The 14842-nt window shown below is 45.9% G+C and overlaps 2 protein-coding genes across 3 annotated transcripts; both read left to right on the top strand.

Moving 5' to 3' along the window:
- The first annotated feature begins 1412 nt into the window (after window positions 1–1412).
- LOC125289278 (apelin receptor B-like) lies at window positions 1413–3550 on the top strand. Its single transcript, XM_048236024.1, is given in 2 exon segments — window positions 1413–1830; window positions 1832–3550. Coding segments are annotated over 2 exon segments (1062 nt in total). The 5' UTR covers window positions 1413–1608; the 3' UTR covers window positions 2672–3550.
- An 8177-nt stretch (window positions 3551–11727) lies between these two features.
- Window positions 11728–14816, top strand: nfkbil1 (nuclear factor of kappa light polypeptide gene enhancer in B-cells inhibitor-like 1). 2 transcript variants are annotated; one of them, XM_048236022.1, is made up of 5 exons: window positions 11728–11957; window positions 12038–12199; window positions 12293–12405; window positions 12559–12673; window positions 13839–14816. In XM_048236022.1, exons 2-5 carry the CDS (start codon window positions 12046–12048, stop codon window positions 14423–14425), a joined length of 969 nt encoding a protein of 322 aa, XP_048091979.1. In that variant the 5' UTR covers window positions 11728–11957; window positions 12038–12045; the 3' UTR covers window positions 14426–14816. The 2 variants fall into 2 exon arrangements, with proteins under 2 accessions (XP_048091979.1, XP_048091978.1); XM_048236021.1 differs by having other exon boundaries at window positions 11728–12199.
- The last annotated feature ends 26 nt before the right edge of the window (window positions 14817–14842 follow it).

The raw sequence follows: 14842 nt of genomic DNA, 5'->3' as shown, positions 1-14842 counted from the left end.
GTACTGTGTAAGCACTAAATGGGGTTATATTGACGCCAATGGGCACAGGTATGGGTGATGCATGAGGAAACTTTCTGAGTGGGGAACCATATAAAGGTTTCCATGTATTCCGCTTATTAAAGTTCTCAAGAAACTGATGGTTAATGTTCTCAAGAAACTTGAGGTTAGTGTGAGAAAGGGGGCATTATGTGTGTGAGCAACCTACATGTTAGGCTATATTCTCCTTGCACTGGATCATCTACCTGAATCTCAATATTCTGATCACAAGTGTGGGCAAATTGCTAAATCAGCACCAGTCAGAGTTTACATGCATTGTGTTGCACTCTTATGATGTCATCACATCATCAAAAGTAGGCCTATTGGTTTTACCAAAAATATTTGCCAATATTTTTAAACTACAAAAATACACATCTATAAAGTATTTTCATACAAAATATAAAGCCATTTTCCCTTTTCTCAGTCAAAACAGAAAGATGATTAGGCTACAGCCCCTAAGTTTCGTTTAGGTTTTTACATTTCAGAGCAGTCGTATTTTTCGTATATTCAACATGTGGAATGTGGCCAACACATGACTGATATACGAAACTCAACTATCCAATACCGATATTACTGCCTAATGGAAACAAACGATCACTTTCAGTCGCTTACCCGTTACCTGTATTGCAGTCTTAATGTCGTTTGTCAGTCAAAAACGTTTGTCAAAGGATGCATAATAAAATACCAATAACTTTAAAGCCCGATCTTGGGGAAAGTGAACGCAAAATTATGTGCATTCCAAGGATCAAGTCTGTTGGTGATCACTTTGATTAGAGCAGGAACATGTCCAAACATTTCCTATGGTTTATTTGGACTTGTCCAGTAAGTTCAATTGATAGGATGGCACTGGCTTTCAGCATGTTAATAGTCTGATGAATGGGCCATTATTCGCGCCTATAGACCTCTTTATAATTGTAATCCTTTTCCGTGGTTTTGCCCTATACTTTGCCCCGACTTGTTTTGACAGCAACAGTACATACGGGAACTATAACTGATAATTATTTCGTAGCCTACAGCATGTTAATGTCATGGAACTGTAATTTACCATTATTGTCCCCTAAAGCAACGGATAAAACCATCTGATATTTGATATGCTATGGAAAAGTTTAAGAATTTGTTCGGGAACAGATTTTGCCTACATATATCATAATGGCATATTTTTAAGTGGTGTGTTTGTTATAGATTATGTTTTTGTTTTCAGACGAAGTGAATGCGAAATAACTGGAGGTAGAGAGACCGCTGCGCTTGCTCATGAATAATCAGGGGTGGGAGTGTATTGAGAGGAGTTGCTCGTGGGGGGAGGAGAGGGCGGGGTGTGTGAACTCACATGGATTTAAAAGGGCCGGCTGTGCACTGGCAGAAAACACAGGCTGCAATCACCTCCCGGCGTGACGCACGCAAACAGACGCTCCTATTTTACGCACGCAGACAGACCCCTCGAGTCGAACGGATTTAAAAAAAAAATTCGGATGTCAAATTTATAGAAATTCTGTTTTATTTGTTTTTTTACTGTTCCTAAAACAATTTTAGCTATTTTACAACTTCTGGATCTCAACTCAGCAAGCAAAGAAGATGGCTAACACCACTGAAGACTATGTGTATGATTATGATGAGCCAAACAGCACCATGTGTGACTATGAAGAGTGGGAACCGTCCTACTCTCTCATCCCCATGCTCTACATGATCATCTTCATGCTGGGCCTCTCGGGCAATGGCGTGGTCATCTTCACCGTGTGGCGGGCCCAGTCCAAGCGCCGCGCTGCGGACATCTACATCGGCAACCTGGCCATCGCCAGACCTTACCTTCGTGGTGACCCTTCCGCTGTGGGCGGTCTACACGGCGCTGGGATACCACTGGCCGTTCGGCGAGGCGCTGTGCAAGCTGAGCAGCTACGTGGTGCTGCTCAACATGTACGCCAGCGTCTTCTGCCTGACGTGCCTGAGCTTCGACCGCTACCTGGCCATCGTGCACTCGCTGACCAGCTCGCAGCTGCGCACGCGCGGCCACATGCACGCCTCGCTGGTGGCCATCTGGCTGCTGTCCGGCTTGCTGGCCGCCCCGACACTGGTCTTCCGCACCACGCGCCAGGAGGGCAACATCACCACCTGCATCATGGACTTCAGCCTGGTGGCCGGCTCGGACGAGCGGGCGAAGGAGCTGTGGATCGTCGGCCTGGGCCTCTCGTCGTCTGTGCTGGGCTTCCTGCTGCCGCTGCTGGCCATGATGGTCTGCTACGGCTTCATCGGCTGCACGGTGACGCGCCACTTCAACAGCCTGCGCAAGGAGGACAAGCGCAAGCGCCGACTGCTCAAGATCATCACCATGCTGGTGTGGGTCTTCGCCGCCTGCTGGACGCCCTTCCACGTGGTCAAGGGAATGGACTCGCTCTCCTACCTGGGCCTGGCGCCCTCCTCCTGCACCTTCCTCAGCTTCCTGCTCCTGGCGCACCCCTACTCCACCTGTCTGGCCTACGTCAACAGCTGCCTCAACCCTTTCCTCTACGCCTTCTTTGACCAGCGCTTCCGCTCGCAGTGCCTGTTCCTGCTCAACCTGAAGAAGGCCCTACACTCCAGTCCGGCCAGTTCCCTCTCGTCGCACAAGACCGAGCAGCAGTCGCTGGCCACCAAAGTGTGAGAGAGGAGAGCCAATGGCGGCCAAATCAAATGCCCTACAGGGACTAAGATGGAGGACTGAAGGGAAGGGTGAGCTAGACTCTGAACACATATGGTCATTGGTCACTTTGTTTGAAGCTTCTGGAGAGTGAGACGAGCGTCAAGGACAGTGGCTCTTTGTTTGTGGGCCTCACTTTTGTGAGACTTTTGTGAGACTTGTGAGAGCTTAGCTGTGGTGGACTAGCGTGATGCTGTTTGCATCCAAGGGGGGACCAGGATCCATCTCTCAGAGATGCCATGCAGACTTTTGTAACTGAGTGAACCCCCCCCACTCACCCCCAATCTACCCCCACCCTGATACCAACCCAACCCCTCTAGACCCCCCTCCCCAACTTGACAGCTGCTTTCCAGACGTTTGAGCGCAGAACTGAATGTATGTGAGTTATTCTCTTGGGGGGAAGCTGGGGGGCCTGGCTCAACTCCTGCAGTATTGATGAGTGTCTGGCAGGCACCAGGAAGATCCACTGTCAGAACTAAGATGGAGTACCTGGAGCGACACAGGAGTGCATTGGGTGGTCCAACACAGCAAGTGGGGTGGTGGTGTTGCTGTTTGGGTTCTGATTTTCATTAGCTTCTCCTGCCATGTGTTCTTACCATAGCTTTCACGTGCTATGCATTTCACTGTTTGTTGTTTATATATTTAGCAAGCACTTCTTTATGCAGGGGCATGATAGGGTAAAAGTGAAGACCTGGCCTAGTGTGTAAATACAGGGGGTCAAAGGCAAGATGGAGGAGATTGGGTAGGTAAGACGAGAGGAGGTGTTGCAGGCTGATTAAAGTATCAGGGGGGCAATTCAGGGGGGCAAGTGAGACAAGTGCAAAGGGGGAGAGGGAGTGGGGTGCCGCAGACAGACAGATGGCAGCTGATAAACGCTGGGATGCGGTGTGTGGGGGGACAAATTAGTAGGTGGCAGCTTTGACAAACGAGAAGGTTTGTGTGTGTGTGTGTGTGTGTGTGTGTGTGTGTCTGTGTCTGTGTCTGTCTGTGTGTTTTTGAAGAATGTAAATGAATTATGTGCATGATTCATGACAGTCATGACTTTGTCTTGCCTATATTTTTAAAGCAAGCAGTGTAAAAATGATGGACAATGCTCATATGTTTTAATCTGTAAATAAAATACATTTCATTTGAAGAGAAACAACCTGATTGTTCTGAGACTATTTTTTGCTGTGACTTTTACATCCAGCGCCTAAACCTATTTGTTTCAACATTCCATAAATTTTCTCATTTCCTGTTTACCCAAATGGGGAGGGCTGTCACTCTTTCTCTCATTGTCCTCTGGTCCCGTCTGAACCAAAGCAAGAAGTCTCACAGGAAATACATGAAACAGTCTGCTTTTCCACTAAAACCTGCTACTGCAACTTAACTAGGCAGACAAGTGTTACAAAGTTAATGATTGTCATTAGACTTGCATTCAAGCCATTCATTGAACAAGCACTATAATTACAGAACTGAACAAGAACTATCATTAATCACATTCAGACTAAATTCAAATTCATGCAAACTTGTAATTAATCTCAATTTGACTTGAACTCATTTTGGGGTACACTTGCACGTGTAAAGAAGTAATTATCCTAACAAGCCATTTGCAAACGAAAACAAAACAGAAAGCCCCACCTAGCCACTAAAGAGAGCTGTTGGCTTGAGTAAGTCATTTTGGCAGTAATGAGCTTTTGTTGGGACATAATCAGGGTCTTGCAGAGGGGCCTGAAGAGGACGAGTGGCTAATCTGAGGTCATTGGCAAGCCATGGGTCCAGCCGAGGGCCAATATTTGGCCTTTCTGATAAGGCTGACACGCATAGGGATGTGTGATTCAGATACAGCAAGCCCACCAGGAAATCGAATGACCACTCCCCATCTATCTCCTGGTTGACCAGAGGTTTTTGTTTTTTTTAACATGGACCAAGAGTGCTCTCAGACACATTGAACATTTAAATCAATTCCTTTGGCACCTTAGAGGTATTCCAAAGATTGGCAAGAGTCCCAATGTTGTGGTGAAGATTCCAATTAATGCAGAATACAGCATCTGAGAGCAGCCCGGGGGGAGAATGTGTGATAACGAATGAGCATAAACAAGGCATATGGAGTTATTTTACCTAATCTGCAGATTACCTCATTGAGGCAACAACACACAAAGGGGACAGACTGTGTGGGGTGTAATGTGTCTGAGATTACTGGGTGGACAGAATGGCTGTCTGGTGTGTGGGGAGAGAGGTGAAGGAGCGAGAGAGAGAGAGAGAGAGAGAGAGAGAGAGAGAGCACTGAAACAGATCAGAGGAAAAGGCCACATTTGTAGCAGTAACCAACACGTGCGTGCCTTTGTTTAGCATGTGTGCTAGATGGAGGTGTTATGGGAGAATTCCTTGCACTAGTGTTTCAAACTGTGCTTGTGTGTGGTCTCAGGGAGCACCTTTATGCTTATTTTGGCTTGTTTATACGTCTACTCAGTGGTAACGGGTGTGTGGACAGAGGACTGACCACAGCTGAGTTGACCCATGACAACTAAATCACACACACACACTCACACACACACACACTCCTTGAATAACATCGAACAGATGCACGCTTAAGGTCTTTGCTAATTGAAAAACACTAAATCAATTAAAGACCCTAAAGCACTCATTTTGGAAAGGCAATAGATAAAATCCTACATTTTTTCAGAGAACATAATTGTCTTAAAAGGCTACCCAAACACCTGTAAAGAGTAAGTGTGTACTCCCCACTTCTATGGATTCTTACTGGATTGTCTTGGGTTTTTCTTGGAACAGCATGATTCAAATGATCATTCATTTAAATTAGAGTGCATGGTACAATAACTAATTTCAAAGCTAGAGAGTAAATTAACGCAATCAATGAATACATTAATGAAAGACTGAATGAATACAAACAATGCATGAATGAGATAAATAGCTCACATATATTTCACTACTTCAAAAGGCATTGAGTTTAATGCAAAGAAAAACAGTGAATGAGTATTTGGCATTCAAAGGAGATTGCTTCTGAAAGTGTCCAAATAGATTTAAGGACGAAATCCAATCTCATTGGAACAATTTCACGCTGCCGCTCAAGCCCAGACCTCGTGTGCCAGATTTCAAAGTGAGACTTGAACGGCAAAGAAGTCGATACCAAAAAGTGGAACCAGAGCAAAAGCCTCTAAAATGTTCAACCCTGTGTCACCTGTCCACTCTGCCACTCTCTCTCTCTATAGGGAGCTGGAGAGCAGATTTCTAGCGGGATCGCACGATTATTTACATTCTTTGTTGCTCACAGTGTCTGATGAATGACATATGTGTCTCAGAAGGCAGCCTAAGACACGAGGGACTTTCCCTAGATAATTCCCCGCCATTCTGGAGCAACCCCAGAAGCCCCCTATCCTCACTGGACTGGCACAAGAAGAGAACTGCGAGGGGAACATCTGAAGCATAGCCCACACGTGTAGATGGAGGCCTTTGTATGGTTCAGGCTGGTGCAACAATCCTTTTGCATACTCATTCCTTTTGTGTATCAGGTGAAAACACAAAAATGGGATGGATAACAAATGTCTGTTTACACTCTTAAACACAGGCTTAAGGTAATGCATGGGTTTCATGTATTTATGCATTCCCTCCCAACTGTATTGAACAGGGATCTACAGAGCGCTCCCCAAGATGAACAAAATAGGCAGGGTCTACTGCCAGTTGACCTCACTAATTGTTCCAGCTATTTCTGGCTTAGGGAACCATCTTAACAGTTGTCATTTGCTAAGAATGTGTTAATATGAACTGCTAAGTTAAAGGTATACTATGCAGTTTCGCATACATTTTGTTAACAAGGTCCGCCTAGATTTGCTGAATATTTGTATTTTACGACTAAAGGTTGACTTTCTCTTTTGCTTTTCTTTGTCTTCTCCGAAATCGCTTTCTTCGCCTGCCTCTTCGACTCTGAAGTTGCATTGCTGGTTCTGCCAGCAGCAGGCCCCTTCTGCTTGGCCAGCAGCCTTTTTCGCTCAACTACAAGTTCGTTTACCATCAAAATGACATAATGAGTTGTTATATCAAGATAAAAATCTTGCATAGTGTAAGACTCGAGTGAGACAAAGGTGACCAAGTTGGTGACTCTCAACTTGGAAGTCTCTCTCTCTCTCTTCTCCTCTGAAGTCTAGGGTGCCCTTGAGCCACTTCGGCTTTTGTGGCCATTATGCTCATCAAAGCTGCAGGGGCCGCCCAACAGACAGCCCTTCTCTCCCTCTCCAGCCTCGCAGGTGACAACTGAAACACTGCCCACGTATATTGTGACTTTTGATCCAGAGGGCTCCAGACTTGTGGTTGTGGACTGGTGGTTCACACCGGGTTAAACTGACCCTTTCATGTTGGGCTGATTTTACCACATCCTGCCAGGGGTCAGGCAATAGAAGTGAAAAAAGAGAGGGCCTCCTTGTGTAAAACAAGAATTAGAAACACAGGGCGGAAAATATCACATTACCCGTAAATTGTTGCCATAGTCTTTGGACTTATTGTGTTAGTGTATGTCACACGTCATTCCATTTTCTGTCCATTAAAACCTTGTTTGTCCAGCTTTCTGTTTACCCGACTGTGAACTCTGAGATTGTGCCATCCACATCACTCAATTAGTCGCGCTGCAGGAAGACATTAGGCCAAATGTGTCTTGAGATTGCAAATTAGCAAAGCATGACAAAGGAGATTTAAAGGCACATGCCCATTGGTAACCAATTCACCATGGACTACACACTATCACAAGGAATTCTATACATACATGGGATATATGATTGCTAAAGGGAGGGGGTAGAAGTACTGACACTGAAGTGAAACACTTTACTGCCTAAAAGACATTCTTGAATCACATACACAATAGCCACACCTGTATACTGAATGCTATGATTGTCACCCTTTAATGTGTACATCTCTCTACCACACATTATGGGTTAAGATGCCTCTCTTTATGCGCGGGCATGTTTTCAGAACACTTTTGTTATTTTCTGCCAGAGCACTGGGTGGCTATATCCGTGGCTTAGACACGGAGGTGTGAGCTCAGCCCTCGCTCAGTGCCGGGAATATCAATGGAACCCAAAACAAGCCATCTCCAGTGTCATTAAGAACAGGCAGGGCCATTCACTGGAAGTGGCAGGCATTTGGCCCCCTCGCTCCCCTGTTTTCCCTGTCAGCCAGCTCAGGGCATGGGGGAATGGGCTCTGGAGGTGGGGTGGGTGGGGGTAGGAGCTGGGGGCCACAGATTTGCATTCTTGGTCTTCAGGCCTGGGAGCCAGTTGTTGCCAGTTTGAAATGATCGAATGTCTTTTGGTATTTTGTCTGAAAATACCTGTCAATGCTCAGCCCTCACTCAGAAATTAACTGGAAGCATAGAACCTTTCAACACTGTTAATTTGTACATAGATTTAAGAGTTAATCTGCCAAAATAGGCGTTATAGATAAGGATTTAAAAATATCTGCATGACTTCATACAAGTCAAAAACATCCATCTGTGTTTTGGCTCTTATCGCGTATTGTGTCTGTAGAAAAGAGGTCAAGATTCTGAATTAGAAAAGTCAGTCTCCTTGCCCTTCATAAATCAGCAAACAGAAAAATATAGGCCAAAGAAAAAAAAACTCTGGATTGTATTGGTGTGGCGGTGTGGCTTCTTGATCAGAACAATGGTGGGTGATGCTGGCCGGCCCTTGGAGCGCTGGCCAGAACCTCTGACGTCTTCACTTCTGAACACCATCCATCTGTCCTGCCACTCCAGGTTGACCCCCACTACCACCCTCCATCTCGTCACTCTTCACCCACCCTCCTCCTGCTCCAAAAGCTTCTGAGGAGCAGGGTTGGGAGCCGGGGTGGGATGGGGTGGAAGGGCCAGCAGGATAGGAGCCCCAGAGAGGCCCCGGCGAGGAGGTTCCTGTCCAGGGATATCCTGTCTTTCAGCAGTGCAGCTCCTGGCCTGTCTCCCTCTGGAGCGGAACTCCTGACAGCCCTGTCGTAACCTCCAGCCCAACCCCACACCCCACACCCGCAGTAGGGCCGTTTGTTCACGGGGGCAGATCTGATAAGGTGGCGCGTAGAGGCACGGGACACCACCGCTCCTTCACACATCATCACGCCCACGCTGACCACCACACACAAACACACACACACACACACACACACACACACACACACACACACACAACACACACTCCAATCCAACCCTGGCCTGAGCACAGACAAGCGGTAGCGGAGAAGGAAGATGCAGTTCCTTTGCAGAGGGAAATAGAGGCCAAAGGGCAGAAGCGAGGTCTTAAACAAGACAAACACATGCACACACGCTCTGGCACGCACACATGTGCACAATAAAAATAAAAATAAAACACACACACACACACACACTAAACACACACACACACACACACACACACACACACACTCACACACTAAAACACACACACACTAAACACATGCATGGACATGCTTAAAGATTTGCCTACACTGAATCAGACACCACCTACCTCCCTACACAGACTGTGAACATATATACTCTTTCACCTCCCAAAATAAGCACCTTCAACAATATGCACATGCTTGAGACATACACACCCATCTGAAGAATCTATCAGGGATGCAGGCCTTTATTCCCTGGCTCAATCCCTTGTCCCTGTAAGTGTGTGTGTGTGTGTGTGTGTGTGTATAGAGTGGAGGAGAGCCAAAAGTGACCTTCAGCATGCCGCCATACAGGCACACAAGTCCTCTTTATCTTTCAGCCATCACCTTTGATAGTGCCGGGATGTATAAGTGCGGGGCATTATCAGGAGGAGCACGTTGCTTCCGCTGGCGTTCAGTGGCGGGTGGTTGGAGGTGGGGAGGCTGAGGACGGCGCTCCACCGGAACTCCCAGAGCAGCGCTGCGGCTGATGAAGAAGCCCGCCATTCCTGCTGGAACACAAAGCACTCCTTCATGGCTCCCTCTATCCTCCTTATTGTGTGGAGGCTCTCCTCTTTCTCTCTTTCTATCTCTCACTCACTCTCTCTCTTTCTCTCTGTCCACCACCCCCACCCCCCGCTCTCTCCTCTGAAGTGCTGTCACTGGGCAAAATAAAGACCTCTGTCTCTACCGCTCACTCAGCTGGGCCCTTTCAGGAGCCTCGGAGGGAGACCAACAGGGAGTGAGAGAGCGATGAGCAGGCACACAGATAGATGTTCAGGTGGACAGGCTGTAGTGTGTGTGTGTGTGTGTGTGTGTGTGTGTGTGTGTGTGTGTGTGTGTGTGTGTATGCGTGTGTGCTTGCCCAAGGTTGTGTTCTTAGTGCTTGTCTGCATTAGTGAAAGTCTCTGCCATAATTCAACAAATGGTTGGCCTGATGAGATACTTAAAAGGTAGAACCTGTACTGTATCTTGTGTCTCATCTATTGCATGAGGGATCTAATCTTTGTTCTGAAGAAGAGTGACATGCCATTCCTCTGAGAGTTATGCTCTTATGTGATTATTAAATAACTAGAGCCTTTGTTCGTCAATAATGAAACCCAGACTGCAGCAAAATGCTTTTGATTTTGATGTGTTGCTAAATTACTAAATAAATGTGTATGTAATAAATGTGTACGTGTATTCAGCCCTTGAGAGACTTCATACCTTAGGCTACCCATTGGCTGGTTGACCTTTTACTCCGAGACTACCAACACAGAGAGTGAGGGGGAGCTGCAATGTGCAATGAAATGTGTGTGAGAGGGAGAGGGACCCGTTATTCACTTTTGTTGCATTGCTACATTTGGATGCTGTTAGTGTAACAACAATCCTGGCCTGCAACAACAGTCCACTGCCACACACAGACATAAACGAGCTCTCACGCGAGCAACCTCCTCTTTCAGACAGGTGCCCGGTTGAAAGGCCCTGACAGGTGCACTGCTGACAGTATCAAAGTGGCATGACCTTAGAATCGGTTAGTGCTGATGTAATTAAGTGCTGCATGTATTAGACACTTGAGAATGAAAGGAGCACTCTGTGAATGAGTGTGGTGTTGGTAGAGTGTTGGTAGCCCCATTAAATGTCTAAGCAGAATACAAAGGCTGAGACATTACTTTCAGATCATGGTTGTTATGTCTTTTTGTGCAAGGACAACCAGAAATACAGAGCTCAAATGTCATGATAGGTACTGCTGGTTCCTTCCTGGAAAACTGCTTATTTCAGGGAGGAAACATAATTTTTACCTTTCTACTGGTGTAGAAATGTACCAAAATCACTCATCTGTAATTGTCAATTTGTAGGCCTATACAGATCTGACCTGGAAAGTGGTAGGCCTACATAAGGTTTCTTTTGATATTAAAGCGACAATAAGCAATTTTACCTTAAAATAATGACTTAAATATAATTTTGATGATACACTCACAATAAGGAGAATGTCATCTCATTGCCACTGATTGCATGTAGGCTAAACACCTTGCACTGTAACTTTGGTGACACATTGGATTTTTCAATGTGCAGGGCAGTCCAATAGCCTGGTTATTGTTTTTCCCCTTTTATTTTCCTGTCTATGGTTAGCACGCAGATCTTCTCAATTGTAATTGAGGGTCTAGAAAAGGTTCAGAAGTGTTAGCAATCTATTAAATGAAGGTTTTAAATGCAGTTGTTTACTCAATTCCAAAGAAATACACATCCATGCCGGATTAGCGATTTGCGTGCCTATGTTTTAGGGACATTGGAAATGGGCTTCAGTGGCTTCTTGGCCAAACAGACCTGTAGAGCCCCAAATTTGTCAAAGATTCATATGGGCTACGCTAGGCCAGACTAGCAGTTCACACCTGCAAGTGATTCTAAAGTGGTTCCCACATATAGCCTACACACACCCTGTACATACACAGGCCCATGACACAGGACACACAGTAGGCTACTGATGATGACAAGGGACCAATTCTCGAATAATGTAGGCTAACATAAAAAGGTGACATTGGTGAAAAATAGAGGAACCGCGACACCTGTTGGTAAATCTTAGAATATAGCGGAACTAAAGAGATATACGTGTTTGTATTTTCAGGGTTTTTTAGCGGCAGGACGACCTTCCTGTTATTGTAGCACTTATACTCGTCCGTGTTGTGTTAGCAGAGGTAACTCCTAGGATGAGAAAATACTGGAATTGTAAATGTTCTCTGGTCAAAGAAATGTACTAGGCTACTTCTTTAAATGAAAAGGTGACATTCAAAAATTCTAATTTTAGCCATGTCAACTGTTCATTTTTAAAAGCACTGCAAATTAAGATGGTGTCGCGTCGACAGAAGAGATTATGGAGGTATGTGGAGGAAGGAAGCCTTTTAAAGTTGAAGTCCTATCTTCGGAAACATTCTGACCTCACGCCCAACTTTTCACAAGGTAAAAGAATGAGGACTCCTCTCCATCTAGTTTGTTGTCATGGGGATGATGCCATTCTCAGGGTCTTGATGAAGCATGGGGCTGATCCCCTCCAGAAAGACAAAAATGGAAACACTGCCCTACATGCGGCCGTCAAAAGAGCTCTAAAGCACGGGAAAAGAGGTCAGGAACTGTCACTTTACAGAAGGTCGGTGTTGGTGCAAGTGCAAGTGTCAGATAGCTTACACTTATTTCCTTTTATTTCTCCATCAACAGCTTATGATGACTTGGTTGTCCCCCTTCGCGAAAAATGTCCCGACGCCTTGGATGTACCTAATAAAACTGGTGTAACTCCTCGGGATATGCTGGAATGGGTGAAATTTGGTACGGTGAGTATCAGTATGTAAGAATACAGAAGAGCACGTGATGTATTCAATAAGAGTTAAGTCAGACATAATTTTTTCTTTAGTTGTCATTATTTCAGTCACAGCTGTCCTTGATTAATCAGATATAAACATTGCTCAAATGTGCTCTGTCTTCAGAGAGCACCGAAAGAAGGGCCGTCTCAACCTGAGAGGAATGCAGAAAGAGAATGGAGGGAGAAACTGATGGGGGAATGTCATGATGAGTTCAGTGAGATGTTTGGCAAATATGATGGTAAGCCAACAAGATATTGGTGTAGCCTAGCCATCAACTAATGGCCTCCTTACACCCAACAACTTTGACAAGATTTGGGAAAGATTCAGTATATATAAGTATATATACTTTTTTGATCCCGTGAGGGAAATTTGGTCTCTGCATTTAACCCAATTGTTGAATTAGTGAAACACAAACAGCACACAGTGTACACACAGTGAGGTGAAGCACACACTAATCCCGGCGCAGTGAGCTGCCTGCTTCAACGGCGGCGCTCGGAGAGCAGTGAGGGGTTAGGTGCCTTGCTCAAGGGCACTTCAGCCGCGGCTCACTGGTCGGGGCTCGAACCGGCAACCCTCCGGTTACAAGTCCAGAGTGCTAACCAGTGGGCCACGGCTGCCCTCATTCTTGTAAGATTAGAGTCTTTTGAGTAAAAGAATGGCTTGAATGGTGGAGCATTAGTTAAAGACTACAATCTCTCAAGAATCTTTCCCAAATCTTGTCAAAGTTGTTTGGTGTAAGGTGGCCATAAGCTGACCAGCCCAACTTTCATCTGTGGTAGTAGCCGTAGAACTCAAACTAGATTGAACTTCACACTAGGAAACACATGAAACACATTTAATTTTCCTCTGGGGAATTCAAAATATTCTTTGATAAATCTACATCATACACACACACACACACACACACACATTTATTTACATTTATTCATTTAGCAGACGTTTTTGTCCAAAGTGACTTATATATGTCAACTATATTATATGGGCCTTTGTCCCAGGAGCAACTTACATAAGCACTAACCACAGTTATCACTTACATAAGAGGTATGGCATCAGGACTTCAGATACTCTCTACTTTAACTCAGTCTCCACACCTCCATAACACAAACCACAAGTAAAATATTAAAGGAAAAACATATCAGTGCCATATAATCCACATTAACTGTCAATACTGCAATACAGAACACAGGGCATGTTATACCAAAGGTGCTTTTGAGATTACATTTACAACATCATTTTAGGTGGTGGAACGAATGTGTTGCATTGTATTTTGACTGCAGTGTTTAGAACTGTCATTTCACCCTTTAACCTTAATGTTGAAAAATGGATTGCAATAACGACTTTGTACTCTTACTACAGAATCACTTGTTATATGTTTTTTGACTCATTTTCTCTGCCTGCTCCAGATGATTTCCGGGGTAATGAAAAGGTCGAGGAGGACGTTGAGGAGGACTTCATGGACTGGGCAGACCGCATCCGCCTGGAGTACATGGCACAGCAGCGGGCCCGTGCCCAGCGGGCGGCCGCGGGGATGGCCGGCCGGAGGAGAAGAGAAGGTCCGACTGAAGAGGAGCAGCGCAGCCACAGGGAGCAGCTGGAGCGTCTGCAGAGGGAGCACCTGGAGTACCTGGAGCGGGCGGCACGCAAGCAGGAGGAGACGCGGCTAGGCAAGAAGAAGCGTTACGACGAGCGCTGCGAGCGCACCTTCGGCTCGGCCAGCGCCTCACAGAAGCACCTGAGCTACACGGACATCCCCTGGCCGGCTCCGCACGGCTCCGTGCCGGAGATGCTGGAGGTCATGCTGCACGGTGCCGACCGGGCCGACGTGCCAGCCTTCCGGAAGCTTCTGAAGAGACAGCAGACCATCTGGCACCCGGACAGGTTCGCCCAGCGCTGCGGCGAGCGCCTGGAGGAGTCGGACAAGCAGAGGATTCTGGACACGGTCACGGCACTCTCGCAGGAACTCAACCGGCTAGCACAGAGCCTCAGGTGACCGACGGCAGAAAGAGGACACATGGAACTGTTCACACTCGCAATGCTACTGCATGTTCTGCTTAGGCTGAAGGAGGCCTAAAAGTGCAGAGTCAGAGCAAAAGCAGAAATGGGTTATTCATCATTCAGAGTTCATTCAGAGTTTCAACAGTTTGGGTGATGGTGTAATGCATCTGCAAGCGTGAGAGTCAAGAGTGCCCTATTTAACCTTTTTTTTTTGCACAGCAGTGATAACTGTGCCATCAACAATGTTAATCTGGTCTGAAACAGATTGACAGAATAGAGAGAGACAATTTTTATCAAATGCTCTTGCACAGTGGACCCACAGGTGATAAAACCATCTTTTGTTCAGGGCAACATGTCTAAATAAACCTAACAATATGAACACGTTTTATGCTGGTCAATATTGTTTCTTACT

The sequence above is a fragment of the Alosa alosa genome, chromosome 24 (assembly GCF_017589495.1).
Source record: "Alosa alosa isolate M-15738 ecotype Scorff River chromosome 24, AALO_Geno_1.1, whole genome shotgun sequence".
In the NCBI taxonomy this organism is placed as follows: Eukaryota; Metazoa; Chordata; class Actinopteri; order Clupeiformes; family Clupeidae; genus Alosa; species Alosa alosa.
Note: the sequence above shows the minus strand (reverse complement) of the source record. Positions and strands in the feature narration are given on the sequence as shown.

Bases quoted from the DNA above. Each gene is read 5' to 3' on its own strand.
- nfkbil1 (XM_048236021.1), top strand. From the start codon at position 11,926: ATGGTGTCGCGTCGACAGAAGAGATTATGGAGGTATGTGGAGGAAGGA. The intron at 12,200-12,292 runs GTCAGGAACTGT...CTCCATCAACAG, and splicing joins TCTAAAGCACGGGAAAAGAG to CTTATGATGACTTGGTTGTC. The intron at 12,674-13,838 runs GTAAGCCAACAA...TGCCTGCTCCAG, and splicing joins GATGTTTGGCAAATATGATG to ATGATTTCCGGGGTAATGAA.